The sequence below is a fragment of the Rhinolophus sinicus genome, linkage group LG04, assembly GCF_036562045.2.
Source record: "Rhinolophus sinicus isolate RSC01 linkage group LG04, ASM3656204v1, whole genome shotgun sequence".
In the NCBI taxonomy this organism is placed as follows: Eukaryota; Metazoa; Chordata; class Mammalia; order Chiroptera; family Rhinolophidae; genus Rhinolophus; species Rhinolophus sinicus.
Genome location: NC_133754.1, coordinates 142,023,443 through 142,039,275, shown reverse-complemented (window position 1 = coordinate 142,039,275; position 15,833 = coordinate 142,023,443). Strand labels below are relative to the sequence as shown.

Sequence of the window (15,833 nt, the reverse complement as noted above, 5' to 3'; positions counted from 1 at the left end):
AAGTGTCTTTTAAGAGATGCCCCATGCTATAAATTAGGAAGAAATACCTCCTGTACTGCTCACCATTTTGAAAAGGGCTTTTTTGAACAGGGGCATCAGACTGACCAGGATTTTAGGTGGTGCGATCCGACTGCCAGCAAGAGTGGTCAGAAGCACTGGCCCCAGAAAGGAGGGAGAGGGAAGTGCCCACGGACACCTGCCGTCTGACTCTGTTTTCCACTCCAGCCTAAAGAGTTGTCCACAGCTGGACAGGAAACTGTCCACGAGCATGCATGAATTTTCCATCTGTGGGTTGTTCAGGTCTTTTGTTTCTCTTTTTTCCACCTTATGACTCTACCACAACTTGCTAAGTAAACAGGAGGACTCAGACAGAGACCTGTCAGCATGCCTGATAAAGGGTATGGTGCGAAAGGAGGCTGACGCCATCCTTCAGGATACGTCTCTTGGCAGTTCTGTGCCTCTCATCTTTCGTGCTTCCGCATCCTTCCCCGTTGCCGTGGATCTTTAAAAGATAGTTTGGCTCTGGGAGGCCTCTCTGTCCCACCTGTCTTCTTCCTTCAGAACCAGCCTGCCTACTTCAGTTTCCGTGAGCTACCTCCAGCCCAGTTCCACCCGTATTTGTCTTGGCATTCCTCTGGTCTGCTGAGGACCAGAAGATACAGTCCAGCTCTTGAACCCAATTTGGGTTCAATTACCTCTTGGTTTGGGTCACACCATACTGGCCCCAGGGGCAGCTTTCGTTTCTGTGTTTGTGTAGCTGGTTTGCTGCATCCCCCTTGGCAGTGAAGGGCCACTTCCAGCGGCCTGTGTCCCCAGAAGCCCAGGCCTTGGCTGACCACAATGTTCTCTAAACTCGCAACCTGTGCCCAGGTGCATTCCAACGCAGGTCTTGAGAGAGCCTCTTTCCCCCAACTCCGCCCCTTCCTTCCACATAAGCTGGGTGCTTTTTTCACAGGTTCTATAAACATAGCAGAGTTTAGAGTGTGTGAAAGCACCTCAGAACTGATTTTATTTTCCCCAGAAATAGTAGGCATTGCCGCCAGGAGAGGTAGATGTTTCTTTTCAGAAACATCAGGTGATGCTGCTCGACCTGTGATACATGACTTCCCCAGGCCATGCAGGCACCAAGGCGTTAATGCTGATGGGTCAGATGCCCTGGGAGGTGGGCACAGCTCCTGTTACAAGTTGCATTATTGACTGGGGCATCTAACACCCCTGGAAACAAGCCACCAGACAGACACAGAGGTCAGGAGTTAGCCTCAGCTCACAAGTGGATGCACCAGAGCTGGCCCTGCTGCCCGCAAAGCACCTGTAAAGATGGAGAATTTTTGGATGTACCAATTTGAGTGTCATGACGATGAGGTAGGTGAATCCTCAGGCTTCAAAATGATGTTTACTGCTTTGTTTCTGCGTTTCTTCTCCTAGTCCTATCCGATTGTAAGTTGTCCTCTGTGTTTCCCATGACAGTAGTACTCAGTGAGCAGAGCGGGAATAGATCAGAATGAACAGTACCCAAGATGGGAGAAAGGGAATCAGGTTTGCCTGTTGCTGGGAAGTCCCAGACGACCTGCAGAGAGAAAAGGCCACTTGATCACTTAGAAAGATGCTGTGTTCTTTGCTTTCTCTCCAGCAACGTTGTGTTCTCATTCTCTGTGTTCTAATAAATGAGTTACTTTGGGCACGGGAGCCTCTAATTTCTTGCTCTGTGATGTATCTTTTGCTTCCATGATGCTCATGAAAATGAATGGAAATTAGTAGCTTGCACATGAGGAACTGCTCTGCTAGTAAATGAGGTAATGGGCATAATGTATACTGTCCAGTGCCTGGCCCATAGTAAGCCCTTCTGAAATGATGGCTCTTCTTCTGAGCTGGTAATGTGTTATTACAGCAAATAGTTTTGCATCTCTTCACACAAACTAAAATTATTTATTTTAGTTTGGTATTTCTTTCTGCTCACTGGTCTCAGATTAGGTGGCCTGGGAATAAAAGTACAAGAAGACCATCAAGGGTTGAAAGGACCTAGAGGGGGGAGTGAAGAACATGTTCCCTCGTTTGTCCATCACAAGTTATAATGCATTTCAATTAGGTACTGTCAGGCTGTTTCAAAAGGGAAAAGATAACCTCTGTCTATAGATCAGCTTTTTCAGATGATAAATTATCTCACCTTATAATGATGACTCATTCATAATTAACTGGTCTTTTTTTTTTCTTTGAGAACCTGGCTTCAGAAGTTTAGAGCCCTTTTGATGGTGATAAAATGAATTATTTGTGTGCCCCCCCCCAATAATAAAAGCACCCCTCGGTTGGAGGGATACTCTGTTTGGTATTAATCTAATCCGTTATAAATGTGTATATGAAATACTGTGTTAGTCCCAGGCCATTATCATTTTCATGACATAATTAAGCAACTGTAATGTCTGTGCTCACTTTCCTACTTCGCCACTTTAAGGAAATACAAAGGTGCATTCATAATACAGTTTGAATTGAGAGTGAATAATTATGAATCTCTTAACCAGTTTCAATCTTCAGAAGCACAGATACATCTTGGAGCAAGAAAAAAGCTAATCATCTACTTTTTAAAAAAATTATTCTAAGGTGGAATAAGGTGAATTTAAAACAACTTAGATCAATGAGGAAAACAATACATTTATTTGAGAAATGGGATAAAGCTAGTCAAACTAACATGCGTAGTGAAAAACTATGTGAGGACAGTGGACCGAGAGAAGCCCCACCCCGTCCCTGAAGTGGTTTACCAGAAGAGCTAGTGAGCCTGTGCAGTGGCCGGCCCTCGCTAACCATGCCTTGGAAATTCCATATGGAGAAGAGACTGGAACCAGAATGTTCAGGCTGGAAAGGAACTGAATGACCATGTGTTTCATTACAGCCTATAGGAAATGCCATCTTTGAGAACACTTGTCCCTGTGTGTGTCCACCATACTTTTCTAATCACACAAAGACGCATTATATTGCAAGCGGTGTCTGCCAAAGAAGGGAGACAGACCATGATCAAGAACCAGTGGAGACCCCTGAACTACACGTGGGTACAAGTATCCCCATGAGCACATAAGTGCAATGCTATGTGGGTTCAGGACCTACTCTGTAATAAACCCGTTTCCTTTTTCCTCTGCTACAAAAGGATTGGTGCCATGCCTCCTTCCATGTAGTCAACACATGTATGGAACTCCTGTTGTCTATGTTTTGGGGAGCCCTGTATTAAGCACTTGGAGAAGAAAACATGAAAATTAATGCTAAATCCTGCCTTTAGTGGTGCTTGTTAAAATATAATTAAAATATATTGTAAATAGTGTATAGTATTTTGATATTTTTTATGATATGCAAGGGGAAAAGTGATGCATCGTAAGAATGGCACAGATAAAATACAAGCAATTCTCGTAGGAGATGGATTCCTATCACCTAAGAATTGGAAAGACTGAACGAAAGAAGTAACATTTACAATGGGCTTTTGAGGACTTGTGGACATGTGGAGTTCAAAGGAGCATAAATAGAGGCACTGAGCCAACCCCACAGGTGGTGTACAGGGAATAGAAAGTAGATCAGTTTGGCTTGACAATAGAGAGTAAGAATTAGAAGGGGAAATGGTAAAGAAACTAAGGCCTCGTGTTGCAGTGTCTTAAGTGCCAAGGTAAAGAGTCTAGGATTTATTTTGTAAGCAAAAAGGAACCAGTAATGTTTTTGAATAGAGGAGTTACTTGCTCAGAGCTTGTTAAAACTGTGTTTAAAAATGAGAGTTAATAGGTACTTAAATGAGAAGTCTCTGGATGTCAGTTTGGCCTGCTGTCATCAAATAGATTAGACTAGGTGGTTTCAACAGCAGAAGTTGATTTCTCCCAGTTCTGGAGCCAGTCTGACATGAGAGCGCCCAGCACGATCGGCTTCTGGTGAGGACTCTCTGCCTGGTGTGCAGACGGCCGTCTCTTCTTGCTTTGTCCTCACTTGGCAGAGAGGAGAGAGAGAGGAAGCAGCTTCTCTCAAGTTTCTCCCTTTAAGGATCCGAATCCTGTCATGAGGTCTCCATCCTCTTAACCTAATTACCTCCCAAGGCCCCACCTCCTAATACCATCCCATTGAAGTTAGGGTTTCAACATAGGAATTGGAGGGGAACGTAAACATGCAGTCCCTATCACAGGAGAGTCAGGTTCATGAGGCGCTCGGGTTTCATGTGGTGTGTTGGCTGTTTGATGACTATAAAAATTAAACAAAAAGAAAAACACCACTTTATTCAGATTTTGTGAGTTGTTCCATATAGGTAAAATTACTATAAATAGATTTGGTAAAACTGTAGTTTTTAAAGAATTATTTTCTCCTACCCTTTGTCGCAGTAAAAGTTTTATCACTGAGTTTCCTTGGAGGAAAAGGACCAACTTGTACTCATCAACTCATCAAGGTTGGCTAGAGCCAGCTCAGGTGTCTGAAACAGTGGCATATCTTGGTGTGTCATGGTCATGCATGAGCCATGTTCTACATGAACACTGTGTAATGCACGTACACCTGGCTCTCTCTTGTAAATCAGTCACCGTAGAGCATCACTCACCACTCATCTTCCAAAATGCTGTCTGGAATGGCAGACAGTGGACATGTCCGTAACTGCACACAACCATTGCATATGCTGCCCGGTCTTACCTGCTAATGAGCTGTTCTTACCAATGTACCCGTCAGAGTCTTGAGGCTTACAAATGGATTTAGAGTCTTTGTGGTATAATCTTGTAGAGCCTTTTTTGTGCTTTTTAATTTTATCCATGAATAAAATATTAGGAAGGAAGGAACCAAGAAGATGAGACAACGAAAACATCCCCGTGGGCGTGAGTTGTTGTAAGCACCTTCCCATTGGGGTAAAATCATTTTTGTAACTGTTGGACTCTTGAAAGGCTTATGAAATAGCAGATGAGTCCTTTGTGCATGCCCAGGCACTGAGCTGCCACCCTCTGTGCATTGCCACTAATTAACCCTCACGTCAGCCCCCGGAGGTGGGTAGTAACTGTTTTCCCTAGTTCTCAGTAGGATCAGAGCCATGAGTGGTAGAGCCAGAATTCAGACTCGCCGGCCAGACGCTGGGGCTTGAGCACTTACCCGCTTCGCTATCCTGAAGCCTAAGTTAAATCGTACTCGTTCTGCCACAACATAAAATTAAAACATCAAAGTCCTTTTCAGAGGAGAAATGTAACTTGTGTTCCCTGTGATCACGCTATGCTTTGGAAAATGGACCCTAATGTTAGAAAGCCTGATCATGGTGTATTTGAAGACCAGACCCAGTGTCTTAGGCATTGATTGATTTTTTTTACTTCCACCAACCAACAGGCTTTGTTCCAGGGCCTTCTGAGTCCTGGGTCTTGTGGCAGGACAAGCTTCTGTGTCTCCACTACTGGAACTCTGTCCTGCCCCAGCCACTGCAGGTACATAGTCTTTCTCCCCCCATTATGGCAGCTGTCATGTCACATTTTAACCACAGGGGGCAGGAGTGTTCTAAAGAATTACCCCATACGTGTACTTTCAAAATGCTAATGTAAAATTAATTCACTTAAAATTTCAAAGTAAGTCAAAGCAAGTATGGGGAAGAGGGGAGGGGACTTGATGAGAACTTTGCTTTGAAAACCAATCCTACACATTATAAACATTAGCTTAGTTTATCTGTTGACTAACAACATGTAGTTTACAACTATACATGAATTCTTAGAACAGAGTATTGATTTAGAGTTATAATTTTTTTTAAGTCATTCAATCACACACTACAGTAGCCTTCTTCAGTTCCCATGTAACTTTTCCAGCATGTTCAGAAAGGATCCTTTCAACCATGAAGAGGACCAGTTCAGAAAAAATACCTAAGAGCTGACTCAGTTTTCCCCAGGGCCTCTCTTAATCATTTGATATTCCAGTCATGCTTTTCTGAAGCACCTCTAACATCATTATCCTTTCCGGTTTTCTCTTCTTAATTGTGAACTGATGTAACCCCACCAGTTCTTCGATTATCTGTAGCGGGTTTGAGCAGTTCTCCAATTTCGCCCTCTTCAACTTTACAAAATTCTGCCTTATATTTATTTTGACAGTACTTGCACTTAAACTCTTCAGTGCCTTTGCTGTTTGGGGCAGGGGTTGCTTTGCCTCCTGATGCCAGATGGTCACAACAGTCAACAGAGACCAGCTGCCAAAGCGTGGACCAGGGAGATGCTGCATTTGGGGGGGCACTGCTACGGTGGAGACTATCACTGTGAGCAGTTGACTCCATAGGGGCTGTTTTCGTGTTACTGTGACTTGCTTTCCTCAGGGGCTCAGACAGTGACCACTGCTTACAGAGGACACCTTCCGTGTGTTTATAGGTCTCTCTCCTTGATGGACCAGAAGTGTCTCGAGCACAGGCAGGGATCTGGGCTTCCTCAGACATTGTCAGCACTTTTGTTTAAATGAGTGAATGAATGACTCAGGTAGAACTCATGATTTCATGTTTATTGACTAGCATTCCTCCAGAGGTCTCTTAAGATCTCGGTAAACCACCCCAAGTCACAGCTTTGCTCTCTGTCCGTAGGCCTTTCTGAAAAGAACAGTGTCCACTTGGGAAGAGCTAGGGGTCCCTTTATGTCTAGTTTTGGGGTGTTCTTATTATCATGTCATCAACTTTTCCAGATTGTAACCTCTTCCTGCAGATGTCCACTGTTGAAAGAGAATTAAGGGAAAGAGCGAGAAAGTAATACCTCAGTCCCTTAATCCTGTCTCTTCCAGTTCAGCTCAGAAATAGCTAGGAAGAGCCTCGATTAGGCTTCTTCAGTAAGGACCACAGGACCATGACTCACAAAGACAACACCCCTGGGGAGTGTAAGCACTGCTTGTCGCCAAGTGGGCGCCCGTGAGTAGCCCTGCCCTGCTCGTCAGCGCATCCTTGCTTCCCTGTAGAGCTGTGCTTAGACCTCCCTGCTTCTGTTTCCGGTACTTTCCCCCTTCCCTACCCCATCCTACTTCTCGAATACCGCAGTTTCAGGAAGCCGTCTCCTTCCCAGTGAAGAATCGCCTGGTACACACCCCTCCCCTCCTGCAGAATCGATCCTTCCCAACCCTGTATCCCCACTTACAGATTAATATCGTGGCCACCTGCCACAGCCCTGCCTTCACATATCTGCTTCCTCCCATTGTCTGGAAAGGGATGGAAGACAGGACCGCAGCATCTCTTCCCTCTGTTTCCTGACCCAGTGTTAGGAACACAGGTAGGCCCTGAAATGTCTGCAGAAGGAATAAATGAATAATAGTTATTCATGTGCTGCTCTTCTCCTCTGCAAGCATAGCCTGAAAATTCCTTCAGCTATTTGTCTGTCTCACCACTACCATCAGCAATATGGTATTTGCCCCCTGGAGGTGGTTAGTCAGAATTTAAATGAATGATTGGCTTTCTCTTTGGACCCTGTAGCATCGTTAAGCCACCTCTGACCTAAGAACGGGACTGTCCATCTCTTGTTCTGGCATTGAAGCATCCAAGTCTTCAGGATGAGAGCTCTGCCTTTTGGAACCCCAGAGCTATCACTGTAAGTTGAGATCATAGTTGGGGAGAATCTGCTAGAACGCAGTCTGCAGAAGACAAGTTGCAGAGCTTAAGGAGACCTCCTGTAATTACCCAGAACAGGGAGTTGTTGAGTCATCGTTGAACACTCCCTCTGTCATCTCCGTGTTTGGCACTTACCTTTGTGAATTTCTAAGCCCTCATGTGCTTCCCACCGTTGGTCTTATTTGCCTAAAGTTGAATATTGATCTGCTAACCCAGAAGGCATGAGACTCCAGTCACAGATATATGTAATAATAATTTTTAGTTTTGTATCGTATCTCACTGGTTAAATTTTGCCTTCAATACATTCTTTGAAAGTAAAAAATATTTTCCAATGTCTGGTTTTCTCTCTACTTTTGAGAGTAACAAGGCAGAAGTTGGAGGTAAGAGGCAAAGGGCTTTCAAAGCAGGTATTTGAGAAGAGCTGATACTAGCACCTTTGTTTCGGCCCCATGGAGGCTGCGTCTGCTCCAAAGGCATTTTTCCACCTTGACTTGGTCAACAGTGGTGTGGTCAGCAGTAAGCTTGTGCTCCGTGGGGTCCTGTCTCATGCTGGGGCCACTTTCTGCTTCAAAAGAGTTTGCTGGAGCTAAGGTCAGGGTCTTCACAAGCAAAGACCATTTCTCTAATTCACAATGCAGATTTCACATTCTCCATATAACAGTGTAGAGACGCTATATCAAAAAAGGCTTCCCATTGACCACTAAAATATAAGGACAGAGAGCAGTGGTTGATCTGCTTTCTGTGCAGGTTGGAAAACATGGCGAAGCTGGAAACTACATTGAAATCATTTATTCAGTAAACATTTACTGAGTGCGTACTGTTTATGGGACCAAAGGCTGGGTACTTGGATTACAAAGATGAAAAAGAGAAGATCCCTCCCAAAGAGCTCTTGGGGGAGGGCAGACATACACAGAAACACATCATTACAAAGCCTGGTATATGCCATCAGGAGAGAATGTACCATGAACAGAGTAAGAAAGCTTCAGCAATATGTGGGCTTTTGAATGCATTGAATATAGGAGACAATGAGGGAGAACTTTCTGGGTGGGGGTAATTAACTGCACATGCAAATGGAAGGAAACATGAATGAGCTCATTTGCATGCAGAAGGCAAGAGCATTCGTTGTCTGAGGGGAAGTGGGCCCCCCGAGAGCCTCAGTGAGAGCAGTGCTCACAGCAGTCACATTTGTGTGTCTTCTCCAGTGTTCCATGATGGGTGCCCAGCACTGGTCACTCAGCCTGCTGTAGGGTCTGACCTGCCTCTGTCATATCCCAGCCCACTGTGTGCATAACCTGTCTTCTCACATCATCCTGAGATGATCTGGCACCCATGGCATTGCAAAGAATCCATTTTTAGAGGATTAGCAACAGAAAATAGTTAGACAAAGAAATAGGAACTGTGGGACTCTTGGGAGGGTTGTTGTTTTTTTAATTTCTTTTTAATTATTGGGGAATATTGGGGAACAGTGTGTTTCTCCAGGGCCCATCAGCTCCAAGTCGTTGTCCTTCAGTCTAGTTGTGGAGGGCGCAGCTCAGCTCCAAGTCCAGTCGCCGTTTTCAATCTTTAGTTGTAGGGGGCGCAGCCCACCATCCCATGTGGGAATCGAACCAGCAACCTTGTTGTTGAGAGCTCAGCTTGTGCTCTAACCATCTGAGCCATCCGGCCGCCCCTCTGGCAGCTCGTTGCCTTCAGTCTAGTTGTGGAAGGCACAGCTCACAGTGCCCCATGTGGGGATTGAACCGGCAATCCTGTTGTTCAGAGCTCTCTAACCAGCTGAGCCATCTGGCCACCCACGGTTCTTGTTTTTTGTTTTTTTTTTAATGAAGCTGTTACACCACCTTCAAACCAAATAATTAAAGAAAAAACAGCCATACTAGCTTCCCCAGGGACTAGACCCTTACAATCTTTGTGACAGAGAAAATTACTTGGAGGAAAAATAGACGTAAATATCTAAGGAAGCGCTTCAAATTTGAAAAACTGGGACATTTTAAAGGCATCAAATTCTCATGAAGACTTTACTACATTAATTTTGAGCAGGCCAAACAGAGAGCTAACTCCGCAAGTACCCACCAGCTCTCTTGGATGCTAAATGAAAAATGCTGTGTTCTTTTTAAAGGCATGCAGGGCTATTTTCTTGTATCTGGGGGTTGAGGAGCCTGGTCTACTTTATGTCTGCTGTTAACCGTCCTCTTGGATTTACTGCAGAGCAACTGATTGCTGCATGTGAACGTTTTAGAAGCTCAGTGCTCCTCATCTGCCCGCTCAGAATCAGGCACATGGGCTCATGGGAAACAAATCCAGGCCTCACAGCAATAGGCTGGAACCATGACGTCTCCGTGGGAAGAATATCACATTGCATCACATCCTCTTTCCATTCATTTGGTGTCCCCTGTGTTTCCTGTAATTCAGGCTTTTTGAGAACGATTTTCTTTTTTAATTTATTGGGGTGACAATTGTTAGTAAAATTACATAGATTTCAGGTGTACAATTCTGTATTACATCATCTATAAATCCCATGGTGTGTTCACCACCCAGAGTCAGTTCTCCTTCTATCACTATATATTTGATCCCCCTTACCCTCATCTCCCATCCCCCGCCCCTCTTACCCTCTGGTAACCACTAAACTATTGTCTGTGTCTATGAGTTTCTGTTTCTCATTTGTTTGTCTTGTTTTTTTAAGATTTCACATACTGCTCGCTGAGGTCCCCCTTGTATATGAACATGTCCCCTCCCCTCCTCAGCACCATTGCTTTGTGTAACATTCTTCCTTTCCACACAGGTATTTTACTGACATCTCTGTACCTCACCTTCCCCAAGGGGGCCAGTCCCACGAGGTCAGATGAGATTCAAGTAGCCATTCATGTTATTTTGATTGTTCTGCTTACCTCCCCTCAGTCACGTCCCCACACTTCCTCAGAGAATAGATCCTCGTGTGGGTTCTGTTTCATGTGCACTCTCAAACATCACCAACAAACTGGGAAGCAGTCCGTTCTTACTCTCAGAGGACCGTCGCTGTAGAATTCTTAAGCGTCCCTGTGAGTCACCCGGAGAGTCCCTCTGTCTCCCACGCTTTCAGGCGCATAAGAAATGTTCTGGCTAACGAAGGTTTTCGGAGCCTGGAGTAGTCCCATCCCTGAGCCTGCTTGCTTGCTCTCGTCATTCATTCAGCAAGTGTTCATGAAGCACGGGCTGTGTGTCAGGCACTGGCCTGGGGTGTCATATTCCCAGTAGGGCCTGTCTGTGCTAGGAGCCTGAGCCATCACCTGAGGTGGTAGCACACCTGATGGGAACCATACACCCCGAAACTAGTTTCCTGTCTTTTTTTTATTAAAGATTTTCTTGATTTTTAAATTATAGTCAAGATATAATATTACTATATTAGTTTAGGGATATAACATAGTGATTCAACATTTATATACCTTATGAAGTGATCACCACAATAAGTCTAGTAGCCGTCTGTCACCATACATAGTTATTGCAATATTATTGACTACATTCCCGGTACGTTACATCCCCAGGACTTACTTTATAACTGGCAATTTGTACTTCTCAATTCCCTTCCCCTTTTCCCCCCATCCTGCCATCCTCATCCCCTATGGCAACCGTCATTTTGCTCTGTGTATCTCTGAGTTTGTTTTATTTGTTCATTTGTTTTGTTCTTTAGATTCCACATATAAGTGAAATCATAACATTATTTATCTCTCTCTGTCTGACTTATTTCACTTAGCATAATACTCTCTAGGTACATCTATGTCATTGCAAATGGCAAGATTTCATTCTTTTTTATGGCTGAGTAATATTCCATTGTGTATATGTACCACATCTTCTTTATCCATTCGTCTATTGATGGGCTCTTAGGTTGCTTCCATGTCTTGGCTATCATAAATAGTGCTACAATGAACATGGTGGTGCATATCTCTTTTAGAATTAGTGTTTCTGTTTTCTTTGGATTAATACCCAGAAGTGGAATTGCTTTAAATGTATCATTTAACAAAGAATTTTTCTGAGAAGGTAATGTTGTTTGGATGCTGTAGTTTCTCTGAATTTTCAGTTACCTGTGGATTAAATCAGACAAGATATTTGAAATCTGAACTGACTAGGAAAATACAAGTGGTGTGGTTTCCAGTCGTCCAAGTCAATCCCAGCTACCTCCTTAAAAATACGTGCTGTAATTTTTTCTTTCCCATTCAAGTGGGAAAGTAGGTGATTTTATGACATTTATTATCCAGAGTCTTTGTATCTTTCAATAAGAAACAAATTTAAGAGCACCAACATTTGTGTATCACCCTAATTTTTATTTATCCAGAGCTTTAAGTTTGACATTCCACTTTTACTATATATAAATTAAATTGCTACATGTTGGCCTAAGGGGTGGGGAACCATGCTGCAAGTGCTCCTTTGAAAACATGGCAGAAATTTCAAAGCTAGCTTGACAACCTGGAGCGTTCTCGGATGTGTAGTTGGCAGCTCTTTTCCGGGGCAGTTTTCTCCCCTCTGAAATATTTCTTCAGTTGTGTGCAGCATTCTCCTCTCTCCTCCGTCCCTGCCTGCAGGCTGGGTGCTCCCCCGTCCCCCAGGTTCTTACTGTGTTACCCCCTTGCTCTGTTCCAGTCTCCATCGCCTGGCAGTTCCTCACCCCTGGGCGCAGAGTCTTCGAGTACACCCCTTCACCCCAGTGACCCCGCGGAAGCCTCCACGAACAAAGAGGTAGGTGGGATGCCGTTTTGTTTCAAAAGCCCATTTTCTTCCATTCTAATTCTGGCTTGTGCTTTCTCCAGCCTCCCACAGAGCTTCTGTCCCAAAGCAGCCTGGGCAGACCAGCTCTGTGTTCTCCTGTCCAGTGTGCAATTCAATGATGAAAGCTGCTACATCCAGTTTGGGAGCCAGTAGCCACAGGGGTCTATTTTAATTAGTAAATAAAACGAAAAAGTCACTTCCTCCAGCCTACGCACCACATTCCAACTGCTCAGTAGCCACGTGTGACTGGTAACTGTATTGGACGGGGAGATGACAGAACGTTTCCACCCATACAGAAAGTTCTCTTGGGCAGTGCAGGCCATTGGATATCAAACACGATCTAGCTGCCTCCTTCCTCATGGTGTTAGAAGCCGCGGGTACTGTGGATGTACAGTCGCTAAGTGGTTTGGGAAATGGATTTTTTAAATACCCATTTATTTCAGGCCCAAGTGAAATACCTTTCGTGAGGACAGGGTCACCACTTGTCCTGGTTTACCTGCAGCGCTTCCAGTGGACACCTGTTGTCCAACAACACAACTGATAAGCACCCCTTCTCTCGAAAGCAGTGCTGTGCAGAGAACAGACCACAGCAATGGGAAAGTTCTACTTCTGTACTGTCCTCCGTGGTGCACATCAGCCACGTGTGACTGACTAGTTAGCCCTTGACATGTGGTTGGTGGGACCGCGGGCCTGACATTTTCATTTTATTCAGTTTCAGTTCACTTCAACAACCACGTGCAGCAAAGAGCTCCTGGACAGTGTGGCCCTAACGTGTCCCTTTGGACAGCAAATCACAGTGTCGCCCTACTGAGGGAGGCCAGACTGAGCTCTGGCTGAGAAAATTTAAGCAAGAAGATGCTGCTTGCTCCCCCTGAGGTTTTTAGGGCTAAACAGGGCAGGTATTTTTCCCTGAGGGAAGGCACGGCCTTCTCCAGCACTGTCATCTTTTTAGACCCAGCTAACTGCCACCCCCATCTCTTTATGAACCAGCGTCAGGTAGATAGTGACCTGTGTCATGATCTCTGTGTGGGCGCAGCTTGCTGTAAATGTGTAAATGCTGCCTAATCACCAGTGGGATATGCATTAGGGCAGTAAACCACATAATGAATGATTGTCTCACTTTCCCTCCTCTTGCTAATAATTTTTATGTGAAGTGCAATGGAAGGAAGAAAGCAATCTCCATTTTAACCTGAGTGGCAGCTCACTTTTAATGGGAGCTTTAGTTAAGACTTACCTTTAAAGTATCACTGAATACACATACATTCACCATTAAATATTCATGCAAGGGAGACGTATATATTTTTTTTTAATAATCTGTTCCTAGTAAGTCAAACAAACATAAAGAGACTTTCTCTGAAACAACACCATTAGAATTTAGATTTGAAATGTACTTTGGTCTTCCTCTGGGTTTGGTCCTCAGATCCCAGGCCACAGAAACAGGCCTAATGGAGTCACAGTTTCTGCTGCCCCTGCACCCCCAGCTTTGCCTTATACTTTATTCACAGTACGCGGTGAGAACAAATAGCAAGAAGAAAAGAATGGCAGCCACCGTGATAATAACAGGAATGAGACTGACCATTTCTTGAGCATGTACATTGTGTGGGCACTGGGCCGAACAAATCACAGATAGTATCTCATTTAATCCTTAAAATAATTTTGTGAGGCGGGAACTATTGTCCTCATGTGTTAGTTGAGGAAGCTGAGAGGTTGAATCACTTACCTGAGGTCCCAGGGCTTACACCTGGGTGGGCGAGGATTTGAATCCAGAGCACATGTGGTGGGCCCAGGCTCAACCCCAGGCTCTGCTGTGCTCGGGGTGAAACGTGTTTGCAGGTCACATACTGCATGGACAAGGTAGATTGTGTGTCATCATTCCAGTTGTCAGGCCTCCGGGTTCTGCGCATGGTGCGTGCGTCCTCCTAGAAAATCCCAAAGGTTTTGGCCTTTATCTTCTTCACTGTTAAGGATCAACCAAAGTTCATCTCTGCCCACATGTGAGAAAACAAAAAGCTAATCAGACATCTGAATGTTCAACATTCGATTATTCATCAGATATAATAAGCAAGGCAAATTTGTTAGTTTCTCAGTTCCTACAGGACTTGGCACATGTCTCTGCGTATCCTTAGAAATAATGATGAAATCCTCTTTGTGTGCAATAATTAGAGATTCTTTCATTTCACAAAACTCTTTAAAAAAATAAAATTACTATCCCAGAGGCTAAAGAAATCCAGTCATGAGCTCATGAGTAGAGAGTAAGTGAATGTACCAAATGCCCTCCATTGTGGTTCTAAATAAAACGGCAGTTTTTAGAGCATTAAACTGAAGTAATTCTATAGCTTCTGCTAAAATCTGGGCACTGTCCTTGAGATTAGCATTCAGAAAAATGTCCTAATAGCCCAAGGAAATCTGAATAGGCTTCTTGGGTTTACCTGGAGGCTTAACCATTTTGATTAAACAAAGTAAACCCTTATTACCCCAGGCCCCTAGCAGCTGAGGACAAAGACAGAGATGGTTGGGGAATAATAATTTTAAAACCTTTGGCCTTACAAAGAAGCTAGCGTCCGTCTGCATATCCTGAAGTTATGGATTGTTTTTCTTTAAACCAACCAGAATTAGACAGACTTGGCCATTGGCACTCAACTGGGCCTGTCTTCTTGCTTGGATAAATAGAAAGTAAAATTAATGGAAAGTACTGCTGAAATTGGAGTTCTCTCCTATCCGCATATCCTGGCTTTCATGTGGTATGCCTTTTCCCATGAATTCATTAACAGCCAATAACCTTTTATTCCTGGTGGACTTGTGTCTTTAGTTCCTTTAAAAGTGATCCTTTTTAAAACCAGAAACCCACCCTCTTTGGTGTGAGGAACCATTTCATCCCAGTGAACACGTCGGCAACAGGTTTACTGCACAGTGTGTTGTGTGATTCGTTTGAATTCTTGTCATTTTCCTGAATTGAGTTAGATTCCTAAAATTAGATGTCTTCAACTGCCTCCAGTTTTTCACATAACAATTAACACTACTGTTTTTGAGAATGTTGTGCAAGTATTGACTAATTTATCATCGCTTTGCTATTCCCATCTTCCAAGTAAAGAACACTGTGTAAACTATTATGATGTGGAATTGCTTCCCATGACATCTCAGCCCTCATGCAGGGCTCTTCACCCTTCCAATCCACTGGCTTCTCAGAGAGTACCCTCAATTCAAGTCAGCCTGTTAAGCAGCTGTGCTGTACTAGACACCCTTCTTCTAAAAATGATGTAAATGATCCCGACACCTGGTAGATTCTTAGCAATGAAAATCTTTAGGCTTTTTGAGGATAACCATTGGCCATACAGTCCCTACTTTTTGCCAATTTTAGAGACTTTTGTCTTTGACATTAGCTCTTCACTCTCCTGTAATGCTCACACCCTGCCCCAGACAGATCAACTATAAATTCCATTACTGGTTGAAGCAGGAATGAATTTCCTACTCTTAGGCCACTCAGAGTTATCTCCAGGGCAGTCACTTGTAAAAGGAACCAAATGGAAAGTATTGCTTCTCTGAGAGCCAG

At 44.0% G+C, this 15,833-nt stretch overlaps 1 protein-coding gene across 5 annotated transcripts in view; it reads left to right on the top strand.

Annotated features, from left to right (window-relative positions):
* The window catches only part of APBA1 (amyloid beta precursor protein binding family A member 1), a 190,146-nt gene that overhangs the window by 139,341 nt on the left and 34,972 nt on the right, over positions 1-15,833 (top strand). For all 5 annotated transcript variants that reach the window (XM_019730551.2, XM_019730532.2, XM_074330535.1 and 2 more), the window contains exon 3: positions 12,158-12,253. In XM_019730551.2, coding sequence (XP_019586110.1) covers positions 12,158-12,253 — 96 coding nt within the window. The remainder of the gene's footprint in view (positions 1-12,157; positions 12,254-15,833) is intronic.